The 19,803-nt window shown below is 45.0% G+C and overlaps 1 protein-coding gene across 2 annotated transcripts in view; it reads right to left on the bottom strand.

Moving 5' to 3' along the window:
• Positions 1-1,781: 1,781 nt before the first annotated feature.
• The window catches only part of vipas39 (VPS33B interacting protein, apical-basolateral polarity regulator, spe-39 homolog), a 31,978-nt gene continuing 13,956 nt past the window's right edge, over positions 1,782-19,803 (bottom strand). For both annotated transcript variants that reach the window (XM_078406899.1, XM_078406898.1), the window contains exons 10-20: positions 17,641-17,743; positions 16,848-16,875; positions 14,535-14,608; positions 13,125-13,200; positions 12,281-12,415; positions 10,569-10,610; positions 9,209-9,298; positions 8,470-8,556; positions 6,523-6,612; positions 3,501-3,605; positions 1,782-2,528 (exon numbers count right to left, since the gene is read on the bottom strand). In XM_078406899.1, the coding sequence (XP_078263025.1) occupies positions 2,508-2,528; positions 3,501-3,605; positions 6,523-6,612; positions 8,470-8,556; positions 9,209-9,298; positions 10,569-10,610; positions 12,281-12,415; positions 13,125-13,200; positions 14,535-14,608; positions 16,848-16,875; positions 17,641-17,743 (851 nt within the window). In that variant the 3' untranslated portion in view covers positions 1,782-2,507. The remainder of the gene's footprint in view (positions 2,529-3,500; positions 3,606-6,522; positions 6,613-8,469; positions 8,557-9,208; positions 9,299-10,568; positions 10,611-12,280; positions 12,416-13,124; positions 13,201-14,534; positions 14,609-16,847; positions 16,876-17,640; positions 17,744-19,803) is intronic.

Below are 19,803 nucleotides of genomic sequence, written 5' to 3'. Positions count from 1 at the left end.
CTGAATAGCACTCAACAAACATTTTTCTCTGTACCTCGGTGCACGTGACAATAAACGAAACTAAATCAAGTTGTTTAACATTCGGGCATTAACTGTAAATTTGGAGGAAACACCTTGTATTGATACCGCTGAAAGGTTATTGTGTAAAGATTATCCCTCTGCAGATGGCTCCCATTGGAAGAATATTTTTTGGTAATTTTCTGCTTAATATCCAGTATGCAGACCTTATGACACAACAAAGCACAAATCGGCAAAATATTAACATTGAGCATCATATATATATATAGTATGAAGCAGATGGCCAATGATTCTGATGTTTGAAGAAAGGGTCACAATCCAAAGCATCATCGATCCATGTTCTCCAGAGATGCTGCCTGGCCCGCTGACTTACTCCAGCACTTTTTGTCTTTTTCTGTGCATCAGCATCTGCAGTTCCTTGTATCTACTTTCTTGAAGAGGCAGGTTTTAAGGAGCATTTAAGAGATGGAAAGAGATGCATGGGCAGAGAGATGCAGTGAGAGAGTTCCAGTGTTTGGTACTTTGTAGCTGATTGCACAGCCATCAATTATGGAGACTAAATTCTGGCATGTTTGAGAGACTGGAAATGAAAGATGTGCTGAGAAGTGTAATCCCCGTTGATGGAACAAAAGGGTGCAGGTCTTTTATATGATCTGTGCTGGCTATTTGATGGTTCATTTCAAAGTTAATCCCAGAGTTTCCAAAACTGCATATCTTCTACTGAGTCAGCGTGTGGACATTTTGTTTTAATTCCTCTGGAATGTGAGTTTCGCTGGCAAGGTCAGCATTTACTGCTCACGCCTGATTGGCCTTGAAGTGATTAGTTGCCTTTATGAACCACTGAAGATGCCGCAAGTAATCTGCTTCCACAGTGCTGCAAGCTAAATAAGTAATCTATCTGGGATAGACACAAGGTGCTGGAGTAACTCAGCGGGTCAGCATCCCTGGAGAAAAAGGATGGTTGATGTTTTGGGTCAGATGCTGCCTGACCCACTGAGTTACTCCAGCACTTTATGTCTATCTTCGGTAGAAACCAGCATCTCCAGTTCCTTTCTACACAATCTACCTGGTAAACTGGTTCCCCCATGTGCTGCTGTTGGAAAACTATGGACTATGAGGAGCGTTTTCTGCACTGGTGTAGGGAGGACCATCTGTGTGTGGTTTGCGATGGTGCAGGTAGGACAATCAGTGACTGGCTGCACTAGTGCAGGTCGCACCATTCGTGTTGGTCTGCAATGGTGCACGCAGCACCATTAGTGTGTAGTCGGCAATGATGCAGGTCGCAGCATCTGTGTTGGCTGTAATGGCGCAGGTCGCACCATCAATGTTGGTCTGCAATGATGCAGGTAGCACCATCAGTGTTGGTCTACAATGGTGCACGTAGCACCATCAGCATATAGTCTGCAATGGTGCAGGTAGAATCATTAGTGTTGGTCTACATTGGTGCAGGTAGGACCATCAGTGTTGACACATGGAATGGCCAACCCGTGTGGAAGTAGAGCTTTAGGACAGTTTCAGGCTATTTATCTGCACTCACGATTTACTTCTACAAACCTTTACCCAAGGTTGAAACTCGCACATTTAGGGAATCACTCTATGGAAAATGGGGAGGAAAGAGAAGTGCCAAACCCTCCTGCAGCCTATTCTCATTTATATCTTCAGACCCAGAATTGTTCAGCAATTGTGCCTTGCACAGGTGGAAACTAGTGAACCATCTTGATATTAAATAAACAGCAAACACAGAAGGTTACCAACGTTTGGCACTTTATTAAAAATGTAGTTCTCTATGAATGACTTTTTCCTGGTTTCTGTACAGGTATTCTACCTCTCATTAATGCTGGAGTAAAGGTCAGAGATTACACTTCCTACCTTTGTAGATTCATGAGGGGAGGGGGCACCAGAAGAAGGGAACTGAAGGGTCCATAGACACGCAGGCAATAAATACGCCGTTCCCCCAACACTTGTTTGTTCATCTATCAAGGTCAGTTCGGTGAGGTCAACCAGCAACATCTACTGGCTAAAATCAAAGAGTGTAGGTCTGCAATGTTGCAGATAGCACCAGTGTTGGTCTGCAATGGTGCTGCAGTGGCACAGGTAGCACCAGTGTTGGTCTGCAATGGTGCTGCAGTGGCACAGGTAGCACCAGTGTTGGTCTGCAGTGTTTGTCAATAGGTGATGCTTGATGTTTTGACACTTTTGACTGGGTAACCTGCACCTCCCCCTTGTGCTTCAGCCTCCCCTACACCCCCCACCCTCCCAATAAAAGTCAGAACCTTTGCAATTTGAACCACTTGATACACATGACGGTACATGGAGCGGACACTTAATTTCTAAGCTCCCATAATCATTAATTTTAAATACGTGGGAGAAGGAGTCCAGCGGTTCATGGAAAGTAGATGAAGATTTTGCCTTCATATCCTCACTGCCAGGTTTACAACCTTTGCTTCCTTAGCACAGGAGACATTGAATCTGCATTGAATCTTCAGCCATCAATTTTTCCATCTGATTTGCTGTAAAATACAATTTTCAAAATCAGCAGTCTGCAAGATTACTTTCCAGTTGGTTTGATCTCCCAATGGCCCAATACGATGGTCCTTAATCTCAAGTATAAAAGAATCAAGTGTTTTAACAGAGGTAGTCTCCAATTCTCGAGAAGGAAAATGCTGGAGTAACTCAGTGGGTCAGGCAGCCTCTCTGGAGAACATGGAGAGGTAACGTTTCAGGCCGGGGCCCTCCTTCAGAAAAAAGGGGCCCGACCTGAAATGTCGCTGAAGAAGGGATCTGACCCGAAACGTCACCTTTAGACTTTAGAGATACAGCGCGGAAACAGGCCCTTTGGCCCACCAAGTCTGCGTCGACCAGTTATAACCATCCTGCACTCTTGGGACAATTTACAATTTGCAGAAGCCAATTAAACCTACAAATCTGTATGTCTTTGGAGTGTGGGAGGAAACCAGATCACCCGGAGAAAACCCATGGTCACAGGGAGAACGGACAATCTCTGTTCAGACAGCACCCATCGTCAGGATCAAACCCAGGTCTCTGGCGCTGTAAGGCAGCAACTCTACCGCTGCGCCATTGTGCCACCTAATTGTGCCACTATCCATGTTCTCCAGAGGCACTGCCTGACCAGTTACCCCAGTGCTTTGTGTCCTTTCTCTAGAAGGACTGTTGATTTAACCCACATCAGTTTGTTATCCTGGCCCTTTTACAGCCCTGCAATACCTGCCAGGCTTTGTCCTGCCCCTCTAATGTACCTTTCTTTCCCCCCTCCCTCCCTACAATCAATCTGACGAAGGTCCCAACCCGAAACATCGCCTATCCATGCTCTCCTGAGATGCTGCCTGACCCGCGAAGCACTTCAGCACTTTGTGCTTTCTTTTGTAAACGAGCATCTGCAGTTCCTTGTTTCTTCCTTGTGTCATCAACTATAACGTTTCAGCCCTGTACCATCTATGATTTAAAATCCATTCTTCACTCACAGAATTGTTCAGGATGTAGTCTATCTTCCTCTGTTCTTGTGAGCTTTTGTCCACTTTGCTCCTGTACTGAATCAGCTGCTGCCGATCTTTAAGATCCTTGTAGGTCTGAATTGAGAAAAGGAAAATTAAAACAATTTTGTAAACCAACGATTTTGATTTAAACATCTTAGACTGTTAAGCTAAATTGATGCCATTTCGATTTTTATCTGTCCTTTTTGTGTGTTTTTTATGGCAGTTCCCTCTAAATCAACCATCACTTCACACCTAAACCATTCACAGCGACATTGAAGGTGGCTTAGTGGATCTTTGCAGTCTTAACTGCCCAACTTATTTTAATGGGTAGGAAGGGACTGCAGGTGCTGGTTTACACTGAGGATAGTCACAAAGTGCTAGAGTAACTCAGCGGGTCAGGCACATCTCTGGAGAAAAGGAAAAGGTGACATTTCAGGTCGAGACCCTTCTTCAGATTGAGAGTTGGGGGGGGGGGAGTGAAACTAGAGGTATGAAAAGGTACAGAACAAATCAGAGCCAGCAACAATGACTAAGGAAAGGTGGAGTCCATAATGGTCTATTGTTGGCTGTGGAAGAGGCCACAGCCCGCCTCGATCCAATCGTTGACCCTCAACTACCCGCTGAACAAGCCGGATTTCGGTGTGGACGCTGCACCACTCACCAAATAGTCAAGCTGACCAATGACATCGAAGACAGTTTTGAAAAGGGTCACAAGGTGGGCATCACACCGGTGGACCTCATCGTCGCTTATGATACTGTGTGGCACCAGGGCTTGATCTTGAAGCTCCTCCGAACCATCCTTGACCGTCATTTAGTGCGGTTCCTCGCCAACATCCTTGCCAACCGCAGTTTTGTACTCAAGACCAGCGACGGACAATCTAGCCGACTGCGACGCCTAAGAAACAGAGTCCCCCAAGGCTCGGTACTGGCCCCCGTGCTCTTCAATCTCTATATCAGCGATCTGCCACGCACGACCTCGTGCCAGTATGGATACGCAGATGGCTTGGCCCTACGGCACTCGGACACGAGTTGGTCAAATGTTGAGGATGTGCTCTCGGCGGATATGGAACGTGTCGCGGGCTACCTTAAGACCTGGAGACTAAAACTGAGTATGGCAAAAACCACCACAACGGCCTTTCACCTGAACAACAAGGAAGCTCAACGCCAGCTAACCGTCACCCTCAATGGGGCACCCCTACCCTACAACCCATTTCCTACATACCTCGTGGTGAAACTAGATCAGCAGCTGACCTACAAGCAACACCTTGAAGCTCTCCAGGCTAAAGTCTCGGCTCGGAACAACCTCCTGCGTTGCTTGGCCGGATCGTCACATCTACTCTTGGAACCAGTGCTCTTGCACTCGTGTACAGCGCCGCTGAGTATGCAGCCCCAGAATGGTGCCGCAGCACTCATACCAGCAAGCTAGACGCCACCCTCAACGACACCATGCGGATCATCACTGGCTGCCTGCGCCCTACTCCGACGGATCTCCTGCCGGTGCTCGCAGGTATCGCACCCGCCAAGCTTCGCAGAGAGTTCTTCACTCATAGGCTGGTGTGCAAGGCCCCATCGGATGCCAAACATCCTTTGCACCACCTCGCCCAGGATTCACAGCAACTGGGACCTCAACGCCTGTCATCTGGTCACCCTTTCTCCCATCATGCAGCGACCCTCTGTGGCTCCGGTTTCAACATACTAGGAGCATGGAGAACCAGCTGGGAACAGACATCGCGACCTCCTCAATTCACTGTCGCACCGAACACCACAGCCCCACCCGGCTTGGACATGCCCCGCAAAGAGTGGGTCGCCCTGAACCGGCTCCGCACAGGGGTCGGCCGGTTCAACGCCAACGTGCATCCCTGGGGGTTGCGTTCATCAGCAGCCTGCATGTGTGGAGCAGACCAGCAAACAGCGCAGCACGTCATTTTCGACTGCACTGTCCTCCGTCCCCCTGGTGGAGGGGTAGACCTCACGGCCCTCGACAACAGCACATTGCACTGGCTACAGCGCCTGGAGGGCGTTACATCATTTCTGCTGCCTCAAACGCAAGAAGAAGAAGAAGAAGAGGGGATAACGCAGGGATATATATATGGATGCGGATGGTGGAACAGGCTGGACAGTTAGGGTGGGAGAGGGGCAGAAAGAGAGGGGGAATGCCGAGGTTACTATTTGGACCTCAGTTCCTCAGACTGAGTGCCTCAAAGGCAAAAATAAATATGAAGAGAAATCATCATGCTGCATTTGTTCAACAATACCTCTTTAGCGTTGTTAGAATAAACACATCAATCGTGTTCAATGTCCAAAAAGCTATTTACAATATCTGAAAGAACAACCACTTGCCAAGTTGAACCTCGCCAATTCTACCACTGAACACAGTTGATGTTATGTTTTTCCAACTGCACTCCAATTTTTAAACTCATGAACCTATCTAACTAATATTTGTCATTCATCTCTTTAACTTGTCATTCATTCTGTTTAAAGAACTCGGAACTTGAAGGGCACAAAATGGCGCAGGAAATAGGGCGGCACAGTAGCGCAGCGACAGAGTTGCTGCCGCACAGCGCCAGAGACCCGGGTTCGATCCTGATAATGGGTGCTGTCTGTACAGTTTATACGTTCTCTCTGTGACCACGTGGGTTTTCCCCGGGTGCTGCGGATTCCTCCCACATTTAAAAGACGAACAGGTTTGTAGATTAATTGGCTTCAGTAAAAATTGTAAAATGTTCCCAGGGTGTTGGATTAGTGTACAGGGATCGCTGGTCGGCGCAGACTCGGTGGGCCAATGGGCCTATTTCCGTGCAGTATCTCTAAACTAATGTAACGACTCTTTGTGTAGTGCCTCGGAGAAGTCAACTATTCTTACGCTACAATCGTCTTACTTATTTATGATTATGCTTATGTATTGTATGTTTTCACTGAACTGTGTGCAAAACAAATAATTTCACTGTACCGAGCCACGTGACAATAAAGTACCACTGAGCCATTGAACCAATAAATCTATTATACTTACATCAATCACAATATTATGGCACTTGTACTTTGTTCCAAGGTTTAACTTCAATTCTGTGTTATCCACTAAAGCAATGTATTCCTGAATAACCTGAAGCGGAATATGGTAAAATTAATTTAATAAAAATTGCCGTAATTTGAAATATTATGGGCGAGATAGAATCAACACGATGGGTAATCATTTTTAACGGAATGACTTATGATCTAGTGTGCTGCCTGCAAGATTAGTCAAAACGGACTAAACAGTAATAATCGCAAAACAACTCAATAAATGATTTAGAAAAAAATTACAGATTCATGAGAAAGAACAAGGCATTAATTGAATAGTTACAAGAGAACAAGTAGAGCATTGATGGGCTAAATGGCCTCTTAACTGTATCTGGAATCATTATTGCCCTGATACTTAATTTCTTACCGAGTCCACATCACAAGATTAGAAATTGTTCAGCCAGAGCTGAACACACTTCTCGGCGTCTTGCACTTGTTGTGCTTCTTGGAAATATTGGTGGAAACAGGGCCGTGACGTGAACGCTCTTTCCTTGACCCCAATACTTAACTTCAGCAGCCACATAACAACCACACTGACAAAAACTGGTCAACGACGGAGGACGTCAACAACATCGCCAGGCTAGGCCAACCTCCGCAATACTGACCCAGTGCTGTCGCCAAGACAATGGGCCCTTAAGGTCAGGGTAAGATTCTATTCAAAGAACTTAACATGAAGGGTACAAAATGGCACAGGAAATAGGGTGGCACGGTGGCGCAGCTGTAGAGTTGCTGCCTTACAGCGCCAGAGACCTGGGTTTGATCCTGACTACAGGTGCTATCTGTACAGAGTTTGTACAGTACATTCTCCCTGTAACTGTGTGGGTTTTCTCTGGGTGCTGCGATTTCCTCCCATATTTCAATGATGAGCGACACAGCTTCTAACATCCTAAAGCCTTTCCGTTATCGACAAGGCACGAGTCAGGAGCGATGGAACACTTTCAGTTTTTCAGAACGAGTGCAATTCCAACAACTTTCAAGAAGCTCAATGCCATCCAGCACAAAGCCCACTTCACTGCCAAGTCATCAACCTCCCAAAACATTCATCCCTTTCCCCCGCAGCTCGGTGGCTGCAGGAATGCACAAAGTTCACTCCAGTAGCACCTTCCAAACATTTAACCTCTACCACCAAGGAGGACAAGGTCAGTATGTCCATGATAACCTACCAACAGCAGGTTCCCCTCCTTATCGCACAACATCTTGACTTGGAAATATAATGCTGTTTCTTTCTCGTCACTAGATAGAAACATAGAAAATAGGTGCAGGAGTAGGCCATTCGGCCCTTCGAGCCTGCACCGCCATTCAACATGATCATGGCTGATCATCCAACTCAGTATCCCGTACCTGCCTTCTCTCCATACCCCCTGATCCCTTTAGCCACAAGGGCCACATCTAACTCCCTCTTAAATATAGCCAATGAACTGGCCTCAACTACCTTCTGTGGCAGCGAATTCCACAGATTCACCACTCTCTGTGTGAAAAAAAACGTTCTCATCTCGGTCCTAAAAGACTTCCCCCTTATCCTTAAACTGTGACCCCTTGTTCTGGACTTCCCGAACATCGGGAACAATCTTCCTGCATCTAAATCCTGGGGGTTCCTATCGAACTGCATTGTGCGAATACCTTCACCATGAAGAATATAGGAGTTCAAGAAGGCACTCACCACCTTTCTCAGGGGTAAGTAGTGAATGCCCTTCTGGATCAATGCAGGTTGAGATTATCAGACTGCTGGAAGCTGATACCATGGAATCACCAGGCAGGGATTGTCACATGGGCACCAAGTGGGAAGAACCAATATTGTCCTCATGACTCTCTGAGATCATGAGGCACTTATTCAGGACTGTACAGGAAAGTGCAGGTTAAAATGACATTCACTTTGCGATATTGTTAACTGGAGTCTTACCTCAACTGGGGCATTGTTTTTGTGCAAGATATCGACAACTCGATGAAATCCAATTGGCGCTTTCTTCTTGGTATATCCTAGCCAATTCTGAAACAAAATAGAACATGGTTGTGTATTTCAGGGAGAAAGGTGGTTCTGATAGCAGTTGTGATTGTGAAACAAAGCCTTAAAGTGACTGAAAAAATTTGAAATGCTCGGAAGCTTCAGCAGCATCTGTGGAGATTCAAGTTTCAGGTCAATGATCTTTCATCATAATTGGAAAATAGTTAACTGAGGCTTTAATGAAGGTAATGAAGGCACGAGAGGAAAGCATTTGCAGCCACGTAGAAAGAGCAGGAAAAGCAAGTCGAGTTGCATCTGAGAGGAGGGGGGAAGGAATTGTGGACAGTTTGGGTCACAACCCTGCAGCAGGAAAGAGCAGGGAGTTGGGAATTACTGGATTGTAGTAGAAAGATACACTCCAAGATCACCACGTGAACTTTCAACTTGAATTTCTTTTTCGCTCAATGAGCCGGATTTTATGGACAGCATCAATGAATTCTACCAGCTGCGATAACTGTCAATTCTAGTTCATTTTGATGTAGCAATTTTATACTGTTAAAATGACTTCTGTACAGAATATTTTATTAAAAATCATTCAATGATATGACAATGCTTGTATGCGATGGGCCAAATGGGTTCCGTCTGTACTGTGACATTTCTGCGATTCTATAACTTATAATTTGTTTAAGCGCTTTACCTTTGTAGTAAATAGACTATCAACATCTCTCCAAGCCTTCAGTTTGGCACGAGCTGCCAGTGTTGTGAGTAAGTACTGTTTGTCTGAAATCTAAAATAAACGAAGAAATTATATTTTGCATGATCACATTAAAAATACAAATGTAAATGTGCTACATAAGTGTGTAATTCACCTACACCGAACCACAGACATTTTTCCACCATAATGGTGCTGATAGAAATGCAAGTCATTATTCTTATCCTCCCTTCCTGATTCCCTGATCTTATCCATGATCCCAACTGCAACCTTTCATTCTTATACGTTGATGTATGGCTTCGTCCCAGCTTCCTCGTGTGTGTGCTGGGTATCTGAGAAAAAAAAAACCTGCTGGAAATACTCAACAGATCAGGCAGTATCTGTGCAGAAAGAAACAAAGTTAAGTATTTTACACTGATGAACTTTCATCACTTGTTTTCTCACTTTTCTACTTACGATGAAAGATTAATGATCTGAAATGTTAACTACATTCTCCCTCCACAGGGTCTACTGGGTATTTTTTATTTCAGATTGACAGCATCTCCGATTTTTGTTTTGATCTTTATCTTTATATTTACTGGAGTTATTCAGTTTTCAAGCTCTGTAAGGTGTGTACATCAAGATAAAGCAGTCTGTGTGTTTCTAACCTGGTCATAAGATAGAATTTTAGTTTCTGCATAGATTATCTTTCTATGTGGGAAGAAATAATATGGGTTAGTCGGATGGGTCTAAAAATGGTCAGAAAGATAGATCAGCCATGATAGAATGGCGGAACAGACTCAATGGGCCGAAATGACCTAATTCTGCTCCTATGACTTAAGAAGTGATTTGGTGGGTCAAATGGTCTGTTTCTGTGCCGAAACATTCTATCCTGAGGAACCTTGATACAGTGAATATATTGGAAGAGGAGGGAGACGGGGAGGGGTGTTGTGGCTTGATGTACACTCCAAGAACTGAGAAGAATAAAAGGACAATAACACTATTGCTGACTGGGAGAGTAAAGAGCTCAGCCTTTCAGGAGTGAAGTTAGAATTGAAGAGGGTAGAAGAAGACTCCAACTCGCTCTGGAAATGGCAAATTATACTGGATCAATGATTAATGTTAATCTGGGATTTACAAACTTCTGTTAGCCAAGGGTATTAAGAGAAAAAAGGGAAAGGAAAGTGTTAGGTTATTGATCAGCTGGGATCTAACAATGGCAGAGCGGCTCACGTAGGCAGTGATTTCAGAGTCTGAGTGACTTATTAATAAGCACTGGCTTCAGAGTTCAAGGACTTCCTGGGGCCAATTCATTTAACTCACTGATGTTCTCTTGTTCTCTTCAACATCATGACTCAGTACTTACTTTGAAGGTTGTTTTCAAATTTGCTGGGCTACTGAATGTTCCCTGCAAAGAAATAAAAAGGAAAGACTTGTTGGGGTTTCATTTGTAAGTGAGGTTACCTCCCAATGTAAAACAATGCACATTCCTCACCTTAGCCATCCTGATAAATCTCACTCACCTTCCTTTTATTCTCTAAACCATACCAAGTGGCATAATCTGGATTGTGGTCTCATTAATGGCGAGGGTAGCATTTAATATGTAATAATCAGATTCAAGAACAGCTTCTTTCCTACTGTTATCAGACTCCTAAAAGGACCTCTGTTAAGCTAAGGATGCATTCCCGATCTCCCAATCTACCACAATGCGGCCCTTGCACTTTTAAAATCTGCACTTCATCGGTAGCTTTATCATTAAATTCTGCACAATGCTTCTTTTCTCTTTTGCATAACCTATTGTAGTCACAGGTGGTATAATCTGCCTGGCTAGTATGCAAAACAAAGTTTATAGATTTAGGTTTATTATTGTCACGTGTAGCAAAGTGCAATGAAAAGCTTTATTTTGCATGCATTTGTGTTTCACTGTAACTCTGTACAAGTGACAATAATAAACAAATGTCAGTACATAAATCATCTGGAATTTTAAACACCGTATATATCAGGACCAGCTCCTGTCTTCATTTAATTGTTCACCTGACACATGTGCATCTTATTGCCTGTAACATATGGCAAAAAATGTTCACAAAATATACTACCCCTGTCACCACCAGGATCCCACCCTGGAGGAAACCTCCTCCTACTCAGCGAGTCCCAGTGGTTCAGACGGATCCCAGTGGTGGTGGATCCCTGAATGGTGGTGGGGGCCAACAAAAGGGCAGCACGGTGGCGTAGTGGTAGAACAGCATCAGAGACTCGGGTTTGATCCTGACTATGGGTCTTTGTCCGTACGGAGTTTGTACATGCCCCCCGTGATCTGCGTGGGTTTTCTCCGAGATCTTTGTTTTTTCCCCACACTCCAAAGGCTTACAGGTATGTAGGTTAATTGGCTTGGTATAATTGACCCTAGTGCGTGTAGGTTAGTGTTAGTGTGCGGGGGATCGCTGGCCGGCGGGGATTCGGTGAGCCGAAGGGTCTGTTTCCACGCTGTATCTCTAAAAACTAAAAGACCCAAAAGATCCGACTTGGCAAAAACGTTTGGGCTGTGACGTGAAGCTGGCAAGAATCTATTTAATCCCCATCACTAATGAACCAGGCAAAATCAAGAGCCTGACACACATCCATTGTCTCTAATGGGTCCTTTTGGGTCCTCCACATGACCAGGAACAAAGGAGGCTGCAGAAAGTGGTGGAGGTCAGGATCAAAACCCAGGTCTCTGGCGCTGCGAGGCAGCAGCACCACCACTGTGCCTATGTTCCACCCCCATGCGCCCCCAACTAATGCAGTCATCTGCACATCTTCTGCAATCAGTTATCAGTTAAGTTTTTGTCGCGTGTACAGAGGTGCAGTGAAAAGCTTTTGTTGCGTGCTATCCAGTCAGCAGAAAGATTATACATGATTACATTGGAGCCATTTAGTGTATAGATATCATAGTTAAAGTAAGAAATGTTGCTGTAGGAATAGAGATGTCAGAATGTGGAGCAAATGCAATATGTGATTGTAGTAGATCTGCTTCTGCGGCTAGCAAGCAAATAAGTTGCCTGGATTGGGCGCCATCTTGGTTCAGAAAGAATTACTCACCTCTGATTCTCCGTAATGATAAAAGCAGGAGTAGTAAAGTGTGGTTACAAGTGGCATGTGCAGGATGGAGGCCTTCCTGGGGTGTTTCCTGAACACTTCCATCTGTCCAGATGCCTCAACCCGTTTATCGTTCTCCTGTAAACCCCAAAACAACATTGATCAGCTCTGATCCCAAAACCAGTTAACATCCTTTTCACAAATACTGCCCTGCATTGGTTACCATTAAAACCTTAGCTTGCATTAAACGTTATTCCCTTGATCCTGTATCTGTACACTGTGGACGGTTTGATTGTAATCATGTGTAGTCTTTCTGCTGACTGGATATCACACAACCAAAAAGCTTTTTACTGTACCTCGCTACATGTAACAACAAGCTAAACTAAGCTATATTTGCTCCCTTACTGTTAAAGGAACCATATAATTGCAATGGTGTTTGAAACAAGGATCTGCAGATGTTGGTTTACATAGAAGACACAGAGTGCTGGAGTAACTCAGTAAGTCAGGCAGCATCTCAGGATAACATGGATAGGAGTCCTTTCGGGTCAGGACCCTTCTTCAGGCTGATGGTTATTTGGAGGACATGAAAATATGCGCTAAAGAAATACAGTGGAGGCTGAGATTTCTGATTGTGATACTAGCACACAAGTGCTGACTGCCTTCTTTTGAATTTGATCAAGAGCACTTCTATTCAATGTAGAAATCATGCTGGAAAGTAAAGAAGGTATGAGAGAAACTATGGTAGTGATGGAGAGAAGACTGCAGCTGAGTGTGGGGAGAGAACATCTCTCTCTAGGTAGGTCCTGAAGTGAAACCAATGATAATCAGTAGACAGAACGTTCCTTACTTCAATAATAATCTGTCTGTCGAGCAGGGAATAGTGGTCTTCGACAAACCCAGAATCATCAGAAGCAAATGGGAGCCTAAAAACAAAAACACAAAGACGTGGTGAACTTGAGATGCCCTCTTCAACAATTCAATAATCACCATCACCTACAGGCTTAAAGCAAAGCACCACTCTTCCATTGACTTCAGGCTTGAGATACAGCGAGGAAACAGGCCCTTCTGCCCACCGAGGACGTGCCGACCAGCGATCACCCCGCACACTAGCACTATGCTACACACTAGGGACAATTTACAATTTCACCGAAGTCGATTAACTTACAAACCTGTATGTTTTTGGAGTGTGGGATTAGCATAGATAGGCATGATGGTCGGCATAGGGTGGTGGGCTGAAAAATCTCCATGAACAATGACAAGGGGTTGCGTTTGGACATTATTACAGTGCGGCTCTTTGACATTCACTGCCTCAATTAACTAAAGCAACAGGAACTTGGGTGAGCAATTGGATGCTGTGTATCCATAGAAAAGTACAGCACAAGAACAATAATCACCTACAGGCTTAAAGCAAAGCATCAGCCCACAATGTTCATGCCAAACATGAGGCCAAGTTAAACTGATCTCATCTGCCTGTACATGATCCACATCCCCTGCACTTCTATGTGCCTATCCAACAGGCTCTTCAACATCTTTATTATCATATCTGCCTCTCTCACCACTATTACTGCTTGTTTGTTTTATATGTGTATGTATGCGTATGCGTGTGTGCGTGTGCGTATACACGCTGAACCCTTTTTTCCCCCTAATTTATTATATTGTTTACAGTGTACTAGGTTTACTTATTCTGTTGTGCTGCTGCAACTAAGAATTTCATTGTTCTATCTGGGACATATGACAATAAAACAGTCTTCACTCTTGCATTCCAGCCCTCCACCACACTCTGTAAAAAAGACTTGTCCCACTCATCTCCATTATACATTCCCCCTCTCACATTTTAGTTATGCCCTCTAGTGTTGGACATTTTCACCGTGGGAGAAAGGTTCTGACTGTCTACCCTATCTATGCCTCTCTTCATTTTATACCCTTCTATCAAGTCTCCCCTCAACCCCCCACATTCCAGAGAAAACAATCCAAGTCTATCCAACATCTCCCTGTAGCCAAAACCCTCTTATCCAAGCAGCATTCTGGTAAATCTCCTCTGCACCCTCTCCAAATCTTTGTTGTCATGGGTGACCTGAACTGCATGCAATATTCCAAAATACAGCCTAACCAAAGTCCTGTTTATGCCTCCATGCCCCAGGAAGGAAAGGAGAGAAAATTGAAACTCAGAACCTTTGTGTGGAAGTATTCAAAATTATCAACCCAGTTATTTTCCCTTCCATTCAGCTGCTGGCGTGTCTCTCCATAGAATACTTACCCAATACAGTTTTTTAAATATTCCGTTTTCTTAATGTGGTTTTTGATACTCAAATGTTCCTTGTACTGTAAGAGCTGCAATAAGAAATTAAAAATATTAAAATAAACTACCCTGACTGCAATAATATTCATTGAATTTGCATAATATTTAATGATTCCTGCAAATTTGTTTCAGACATGACGAGAAAATCCTAAACAGCAATTTAGCAACTGAAAGCTCATGAACCAAACCATGGTGTAGCAACAAGGCTACAACTCCAGCACAAGTGATGTTTTAGTTTAGTTTAGAGATACAGCAAGGAAGCAGGACCTTCGGCCCACCAAGTCCACGCTGAACATCTATCATCCATTCTCACTAGTTCCGTGTTATCGCACTTTCTCATCCACTCCCTACACATTAAGGACATTTTGTTTTACAGAGGCCAGTTAACCAACAAATCCGCACGTCTTTGGGATGTGGGAGGAAATCGGTGCACCTGGAAGAAACCTATGTGATCACAGGAAGGACGTGCAAACTTCACATAGAGGTCAGGATCGAACCCGGGTCTCCTGCACTGTGAAGCACCAACTGCACTATTGTGCACAACTTTCATCAAATGTGAAAATTCAATGAAACTTGGTCAGGCAGCATCTGTGGATAGAGAAGTCAATGTTTCGTCCTGCGACCTTTTATCAGAACTGAACCAGGCTTTACGACAGTCCAAAGATTTCACACTCTCATTTCTTCATTTGAGGTTTATGTTTTAAAGTGAATTCAGGCCCTGCGAGTCTTTTTATAATATTTACTCATTCACATGATGTGTTTGTCGCTGGCAAGGCCGGCAGTCAGTACCCACCCTGAAGTGTTCTCAATCCGAGCAGGGCACTGGGATGGTTCAGAGGACAGTCGAGAGTCAACCATATTGGTGGCTGTGGGTCACATGTAGGGCAAACCAGTGAAGGTCAGCAGACTTCCCTCTCAAGGTGTACAAGTGAAACAGATGGGTTTGCAGGAAAATTTGGTAGCTTCGAAGTTGCCATTACTGGTTTCCACCGGGGGGCGTTAGCAATGGCTGCCTCTCCAACAGTGTCTGTCCTTTCCCTCTTTGTGTCTGTTTTGTATGTGTTTTTGTATTGTTTTTAGTGTTCTTTAGTTTTTTTTATGTGGGGGGTGGGGGGGTGAGTTGAGGGAAACTTTTTCTAATCTCTTACCTCGACGGAGATGCGATTTTTTCCGTATCGTATCTCCGTCCGCACTGCGGCCTAACATCGTGGAGTTGGCTGCGTTTGCTGGAGATCGACCGGGAGCTCCATCGCGGGTGTCTGCGGACTTACCATCACTGAGTTTGCGACCCCTGTCGCGGGTCGTCTTTGGGGCTCCAAACGTGGGAGCCTGCGGGACTTTAACATCGCGGAGCCCACAGTCTCCGGTTAGAGACCACCTACATCGGGTACTCCAAATCGCAGGAGTTTCGACCGCCCCGACGCGGGAGTTTCGATCATCCCAACGTGAGAGTTTTGATTGTCCCGACGCGGGGGCTTCGACCGCCGGCTGCGGGAGCTTTGATCACCCCGACTGCGGATGGTTCAACTGCCCCGACCACGAGAATAAAGAGGAAGGAGATTGGACCTTATTGCCTTCCATCACAGTGAGGAACGTGGGGAACCCGCTGTGGTGGATGTTTATGGTAACTTTTATGTTGTTTTGTGTGTCTTGTTGTTTTTTTTAGTATGGCTGTATGGTAATTTGAATTTCACTGTACCTTAATTGGTACATGTGACAATAAACTGACCTTGAAACCTTGAGATTTGTAAAACTCCAGCATTAATTATCTGGATTAAGGTTCCCTCTCCTATGCGGTGTACAAGTTCTTGCCTCCAAAACGAAGACCAGGCATCTAAATTATTAGCCCGGTCACAATACCACTAACAATACCGCTAATGATCACTAGCGCAGTTTCGGAGCACCAAGGGTGGCACCGTGGTGCAGCGGTAAGCGTTGCTGCTTTACAGCGCCAGAGGCCCGGGTTCCATCCTGACTGCAGGCACTGTCCGTACGGAGTTTATACGCTCTCCCTGTGACCGTGTGAGTTTTCTTAGGGTGCTCTGATTTCCTTCCACACTCCAAAGACGTACAGGTTTGTAGGTCAATTGGTTTCTGTAAATTGTTCTTAGTGAGTAGAACTAGGATTAGTGTATGCGTGATCGTTGGTCAGCATGGACTCGGTGGCCTGAAGGGCCACCTACTGATTCCACACTGTATCTCTAAACTAAACTAAGCCAAGACTTGGATAGGATTTAACGACATTCTGCACCCACCCAGTGGAATACTTACTGCAGCCTCTTCTGTTCTTCCCATGGCTCTGCAACGAACAAAACAAAGTATAACGACACTATACGTGGTAAATTCATAGGATACACATATCCACTTGTAGACACAGGAATGGCAGATGCTGCTTTACAAAGTGCTGACGTAACTCAGCATCTCTGGACAGCATGGATAGGCGACGCTTCGGGTCGGGACACTTCTTCAGACTGAAACCAAGAAGTTTCACTCATCCAAGATTCATCTATCCATGTTCTCCAGAGATGCTGCCTGACCCGCTGAATTACTCCAGCACTGTGTCTTTTCTGGCATTAACATTCCTTCACCTGCCTTGAAGATATCTTCTATTTGTATTGCCTTGAAGCTACCTTCTATTAACGCCTGTTAAAATCTAATTTGATACCTCTTCCACAGTGGTAATAAGTGAGTGGGATTTCTGGTCAACTCTATCCTCCTATCCTATTTTCCCATCATTCAGGTTCACTCAAGAACCAAGCTGCCTTGAGTCAGTTAACTCACCATACATTGGAATTTAAATGGATCTTAATATGTTCAGCATCTCTTTGCCCGTCTCATCCCCTGTGCAGCCTCCTTTCCTTCAACTAAAGGCCCAGGACCTGTGACCCGAAACATCACCCATTCCTTCTCTCCAGAGATGCTGCCTGTCCCGCTGAGTTACTCCAGCATTTTGTGTCTTATCATTGAACCATTGTTGCTTTATGCTCCAACTTCTTGTTGATGTATTCAAAATACAAAATATCTGCCAACACAAAGTATAGAATACAAGAATCAGCCATCTTACTTGAGCATCTCCAGCAGTAGCTTCTGCTGTCCTGTCTCCTTCAGGTAGTGGACAAACTGCTGTAGGGCGATCTGCCTGTATCCCAGCTCTCGAAACAGAACCTCTACAAAACATAATGTGTGGGAAGAAACTGCAGATGCTAGTTTAAACCGAGCTCTCCACAGCCCACAGGCAAAGGAACGCAGCTCCGCGATGTTAATGTCTGCTCCGGGCCCGCGGCAAGAAGCACCGGGCCGGTCTCCAGGAAAGGTCACCAACTCCTCAATGTTAGGCCGCAGTGGTGACGGAGATACGATATGGAGAAAAATCGCATCTCCGTCGAGGCAAGAGATTGAAAAAAAGTTTCCCCCAACTACTCCCCCCTACATAAAACAAACCAAGGAACACTAAAACATACTTTTAACACATACTTAAAATAACAAAAACAGCAGATAGGACAGACTGTTGGCGAGGCAGCCAATGCTGGTGGCGCCACCCGGTGACTTTAGAAATATAGCGCGGAAAAAGATCTTTCAGCCCACCAAGTCCACGCTGATCAGCAATCATCCTGTACGCTAACACTATCCTACACACTAGGGACAATTTTATTTAAGCCAAATAACCTGCAAATCTGTAGGAAGGAACTGAAGATGCTGGTTTAAACCAAAAATCGACACAAAATGCTGGAGTAACTCAGCGGGACAGGCAGCATGTCTGGAGAGAAGGAATGGGTGACGTTTTGGGTAGAGTCCCTTCTTCAGCTAAATAAGGGTCTCGACCCGTAATGTCACCCATTCCTTCTCTCCAGAGATGCTGCTTGTCCCACTGAGTTACTCCAGCATTTTGTGTCTATCATGAACCTACAAACCTGTATGTCTTTGGAATGTGGGAGGAAACCAGATCACCCGGAGAACGTACAAACTCGTAGACAGCATCCGCAGTCAGGATCGAACTCGGGTCTCTGGCACTCTAAGGCAGCAACTCTACTGCTGCGCCACCGTGCCGCCCCCTGTTATAGAGGATTAATGGGAATATTTCATGCAGGCAATATCCTCACCTGCCTTTCCATGCAGACAGTAGCATCACCTCCCTTTTCTGAAATCACCTCCGTTCTCCCTTTACCTCTGTTTCTCTCTCAGCAGATGAAAATAAGAACATGAGCAGAAGTGGAACCATTCAGATGCTCGGGCCTGCTCCACCATAGCTATGCTTTTGCCTCAGGGGCACTTAGTTTTAGTTTTAGAGATACAGCGTGGTAAAATTGCAAATTGGCCCTCGTGTGTAGGACAGTGCTAGTGAACGGGGTGATTGCTGGTCGGTGCGAACTCGTTGGGCCGAAGGGCCTGTTTCCGCGCTGCATCTCTAAAGTTTAACGGTGCCAAAACAACTTCGTAAGTACTCTATTGACAGACATCTTCATTGGGGAAAACTGTCGCATGGCCTTCATGACTTTACATGATCACAGTATTTGGTGGCATGTGGCAGAAGGGACATATATCTCTCCTGAGCAACTCCGCTGTCTATTACATTTGGAAGGAACACGGACTTCACTGTCTTTTCTGCATGCAACTGTGCCATCGTGTGGGAAAAGTAAGAACATCAAGCTTTACCATCACCTCCTACCTAGGCAAGAAATAGATGCTGACCTCAAATGCTTATTTTGGATCAGAGGAAAGAAAAGGCTGGGCGATACATCTGACGGTTCACGATTTGCATCTCTTCAATGCTTTTGTCTATTCGCCTCTGGCCTTTGTCCACTATCTGTCTATCAACCCCCCCCCCACCACCCCTCCTCATCTGTGTCAACCTACTATTTGCCAGGGTTTATCCTATCAATCCTCTCTCCGAGTTTCTCTAAACCAGTCTGAAGAAAGGTCACGAGCCGAAACGTCAACGATCCACGTTATCCAGAGAAGCTGAATTACTCCAGCATTTTGTGTTTATCTTCGTACTGCCTGACCCGCTAACATAGGAACATAGAAAGTAGGTGTAGGAGTAGGCCATTCGGCCCTTCGAACCAGCACCGCCATTCAATATGATCATGGCTGATCATCCAGAATCAGTACCCTGTTCCTGCATTTTCCCCATATCCCTTGATTCCGTTAGCCTTAAGAGCTAAATCTAATTATCTCTTGAAAACATTCAGTGAATTGGTCTCCACTGCCTTCTGTGGCAGAGAATTCC

Source organism: Rhinoraja longicauda, chromosome 10 (assembly GCF_053455715.1).
Source record: "Rhinoraja longicauda isolate Sanriku21f chromosome 10, sRhiLon1.1, whole genome shotgun sequence".
In the NCBI taxonomy this organism is placed as follows: Eukaryota; Metazoa; Chordata; class Chondrichthyes; order Rajiformes; family Arhynchobatidae; genus Rhinoraja; species Rhinoraja longicauda.
The sequence above is the reverse complement of the archived record's forward strand: the minus strand, read 5'-3'. Positions and strand labels throughout refer to the sequence as shown.